The sequence below is a fragment of the Denticeps clupeoides genome, chromosome 14 (assembly GCF_900700375.1).
Source record: "Denticeps clupeoides chromosome 14, fDenClu1.1, whole genome shotgun sequence".
Classification (NCBI taxonomy): Eukaryota; Metazoa; Chordata; class Actinopteri; order Clupeiformes; family Denticipitidae; genus Denticeps; species Denticeps clupeoides.
In genome coordinates, this window is record NC_041720.1 from 5,090,731 (window position 1) to 5,094,810 (window position 4,080).

General features: G+C 42.7%; 1 protein-coding gene across 1 annotated transcript; it reads left to right on the plus strand.

Moving 5' to 3' along the window:
* The first annotated feature begins 259 nt into the window (after window positions 1–259).
* LOC114763482 (protein FAM177A1-like) lies at window positions 260–3,699 on the plus strand. Its single transcript, XM_028953213.1, has 5 exons — window positions 260–380; window positions 800–994; window positions 1,096–1,162; window positions 1,253–1,350; window positions 2,311–3,699. Exons 1-5 carry the CDS (start codon window positions 312–314, stop codon window positions 2,485–2,487), a joined length of 606 nt encoding a protein of 201 aa, XP_028809046.1. The 5' UTR covers window positions 260–311; the 3' UTR covers window positions 2,488–3,699.
* The last annotated feature ends 381 nt before the right edge of the window (window positions 3,700–4,080 follow it).

Sequence of the window (4,080 nt, forward strand, 5' to 3'; positions counted from 1 at the left end):
GCCAGTAAAGTGATTTTGATTCGGATTCGGATTCCAATTCCGATTCCGATCAATGAAAACATGATGCATGCAATTCTCTTAGAAAAATGTCAGATCACGTGGGGTAGGCTCTAACTCGGCTTCGAGTCGAGAGACTAAGCAGAACGGTGAAACTGTCTCCCCAGAACGATTTACTGTCTCTCCAGAAAAGGCACGAGAACTTTTATTTTGTGTTTAACGAAAACATCCGATAGTAGAGCTTGACTTTTATTTTGAAATAATCACAATGACCGGAAGTGACGTCTCCTCCACTACTTTGGTACCAGTGCGCTATGGCCGATATATCACTGTACCTCACAAATGTAAGTGTGGCTGTGGGGCACAACATGGACGTGGAGAAGGTCAGTTGCCTCGCCGCATTCGGCAACTCGGTCTTTTTAGGACTTTTTTTTTAATTTCAGAAAGCTTTGTTGTCCAACATCCGTTTGTTTCGTTGTGATGTGCAGTCAAGCTGTTGATACGTCTGCTCGTTTTCGTGCATGCTGGCCAGCGACTTCTTTTTAATTATAACAATTTCTTTTACAAATGACTATATTTTGCAGCAGTGACTTCGTGGTTGTCAAAGTAGGGTCAGAGAAAGTGTAAAAGAGCCTTAGTGCCTTATTAAATAATGCATTGCCTTAAAAAATGAAATGTCACACGTGTAAAGACAGCTGGGAAGGCGCCATTGGCTGGTGTGATAATGTGTGTGTGTGTGTGTGTGTGTGTGTGTGTGTGTGTGTGTGTGTGTGTGTGTGTGTGTGTGTGTTTTGTGACCCAGAGTCCATCCACGGGGAAAGATTTTGAATGTGTGGAGCTCGGCGAAATGGGGAAAGCGTCGCCGAAGGAGAAGCCCCCACGCAGGGTCATCCACTTCTCCAGCGGGGAGACCATGGAGGAGTACAGCACCGACGAGGAAGACGATGAGGCCGAGAAGGAGCCGGAGAAGAAGGACCTCCTTTCCCCCGTCGACGCCGTGCGTACACATTTCTGTGTGTGTGTGTGTGTGTGGGAGATGAAGACGCTCGGTACTGATTTGTAAAAAATAAAGAAATAAAAAATGTCCTTGTGTTGCAGTCCAAGTTGACCTGGGGGCCGTATGTCTGGTTTCAGATGTGGAGAGCTGCAGTCTCCACTGTCTCGGGTGAGAAAGTGCATTAAGTTTGCCCCACATTTTACTTTTTTTTTTTTTTTTTGCGCGGAACGTAGTGACTGAACATAATTCTGTTCTCAGCGTGTGATTACTTGGGCGAGAGGATGGCGTCACTCTTCGGCATCACTTCGGCCAAGTACCAGTACGCCATCGACGAGTACTACCGGATAAAAAAAGAGGTGTGTGATTCCAGTCTCTGCTTGGTGGGGTTTCATTGAGTGTAAATTATCTTTAGTTGGCCAACAATGGCCAACAATGGGGCAGTGGTGGCCTAGCAGTTAAGGATGCGGCCCCGTAATAAGAAGGTTGCCGGTTCAAATCCCAATCTGCCAAGGTGTCACTGAGGTGCCACTGAGCAAAGCACCGTCCCCACACACTGCTCCCCGGGCGCCTGTCATGGCTGCCCACTGCTCACTCAGGGTGATGGGTTAAATGCAGAGGACAAATTTCACTGTGTACACCGTGTGCTGTGCTGCTGTGTATCACATTTGACAATCACTTCACTTTATCTTATCTTTATCTTAAAAGTGATTTATGATACTGAAAATTCCAGTTCAAATAAATAAAAGCATATTTGATTTAAACGTCCCCAATTTGTGTGATTATTTAACGTTAATTCGAGCTCCCCAATCCTGTCTATGGTCAATAAGTGTAAAGAGTGTTTGGCCATTATGCTTCCGTTCAGAGAGTGGCAGCTCAGAAGGTCGGATCTGGAATTTTTCCCCTTACGTTGTCATAAGGGGAAAGGTTACCTCCCGTTTCTCATGTTTCCGCCCATCACCTAAACCTTCATGGCTTTGCTATGCGATTTTATGTAAAATGTGCAGAAATGTTTTGTTTTTTTTGTTTTTTTCCTGACCTGTGGGTTAATAAATTTGTTTCTTGAAAAACCCCAACACGACTTCCTGTCTGCACCAAACAATGTGGTTGGTGAATGGTGTTGATGACGTCATTTCCACTAATTCTCCCTCAACTTCTATAGGCTGCTCTCGTCCCGCCTCTCACCTCATCATTAGCATTTAAAGCTACATCTGGCAACACTGAACTGTTATATAGCATATGTTTTCTGTTCTAGTACAGATGGATCCTCTCCTACTGCAGGTTCAGTGTAAATCATTATTTGATGTCTGTCTTCGTAGAAGGAAGAAGCAGATGAGGACAGCCGCCTGTCTGAAGAGGCTGAACGATACTTTGAGGATCAGGAGTGCCAGTTCGCGCAGGAACCTCAAACGGACCAACCAGAAGGAGCTTCGCCACAGGTTGACGTCAAGACCACAATGACCAAAGCAGCCGATGTTACTGAATCTACCACTTAGCCATTCCAGAAAATCCACTCCGTTCATGTTTAACATTTAAAGCACTTGTCTGGTTTTTTTTTTTTTTTTTAAATATGAGGCCTTTTTATTCATTCAAAGCTTGTCCTACTGCGCCAGTGCAGTTTGTGATTCTTTGAGTGTAAAGTCTCTGTGCACCTTGCGTTGAAATGGAATCTGTATCCCGATAAGCAAAATATAAATCCACACAGCATGCTCTGTATTTGAAATGTGGATTGGCAAAAAAAAAAAAAAATCACATCAATCTTAGGTTGATGTGGACACAATCCACACTCTGTTCTTATTGAGGCTGGGAGCATTATAAATATCTGCTGCGGCGACTGTCTACATATAAATCTGGATGGAGGCTCACTGATTAATCAAAACCAAATTTCTCATTAGAATTAAGCCGTGTCCATGTAATATATGTCTTTACCTATACGTTTAGTCATATAGATTAATAAATAAGTGTACTTGGTTTCTCATTTGTTTGCGAAATATAGAGAAATGAGGAGCAATACTGGTTCTGATTTAAAGTAATATTTTCCCCATAAAAGGCTAATAATATGATAACATGTATACATCATATACGGTCATTAGCTCTCGCCTAATTTTTTGGTAATCTTAAAAAAAAAAAATGAAATTCAGCCCAGTTCTGGTCTTACGTTGATCTAATTTTAATGCAGACAAGAACGCACATTGATCCCTGATGTTTAAAAAAAAAAGACAGGTTTGTTAAGTTCGTGGAGTTTGTTCGTTATCCGGATACAGAATGATTCTTCATCCGGGCCGTACGCTCTGGAACAGGGCCAGAGTCTTGTGGCCTTTAACCTCAGAGCCTGGGCCAGTTATTGTGGGGGACCGGACGCAGGGTGTGGCTCTGACTCGGACCTAAATGCACTCTTTTAACACTAGCCAAGACCTTGTTTCTTACCTGTATATTTATGTGTGTGTGAATTGCCGTTTTAACATTTTACGTTTTTTAAAAAAAGTGTGCTTATGGTGACGTTTCATGTCTTGTTCCTGTCAACAACCTTAATTTTTTGGAAATTCTTTGTTCGTATTTAATATGAACTTATTTATATATTGATTTATTTATTTGTATCTTTTGCCACTTGTACTGGAGGCTTTTTAATGATTTTTCCTGGATTGTGTCCCTGTGCTGTTTTTTTTTGTACACTGAACACTTTTAAAATACACAAATAATTCACCTTTTTCGCTGCTCTTCGCATCTCTCTGGGTCCCTTGTTACATTTGCATTTGGCTCGGGTCGTGGTGGGAGCTGACGTCTTCGTAGGTTGCAACAAAGACCTCACTGTCCACTCAACGTCCCGGATCAGCTGAGGTCATCTCATCCGAGTGTCCACCGTGTAGTCAGCGAGGTCGCGGGGAGAAAATCCCTGTGCAAATTCCGAAACCGTAATTACTAGACTAGACCGAAGCGCAGCACATGGTTTGCATCAGCTGCAATGGCAGATACTGCGAGTAGTGTGTATATTTAGGCATAAAAGAGAAAAAAAAGATATTTCACATTTACAGCATTTATCGTTTCTTATCATTTCCCCCTGGAGACACTCAAGAGTTGAAGTGTCTTGC

Coding starts and splice junctions, on each gene's coding strand:
- LOC114763482 (XM_028953213.1), top strand. CDS start 312: ATGGCCGATATATCACTGTACCTCACAAATGTAAGTGTGGCTGTGGGG. Junction 1,163..1,252: donor TGCAGTCTCCACTGTCTCGG/GTGAGAAAGTGC, acceptor TTCTGTTCTCAG/CGTGTGATTACTTGGGCGAG. Junction 1,351..2,310: donor ACTACCGGATAAAAAAAGAG/GTGTGTGATTCC, acceptor CTGTCTTCGTAG/AAGGAAGAAGCAGATGAGGA.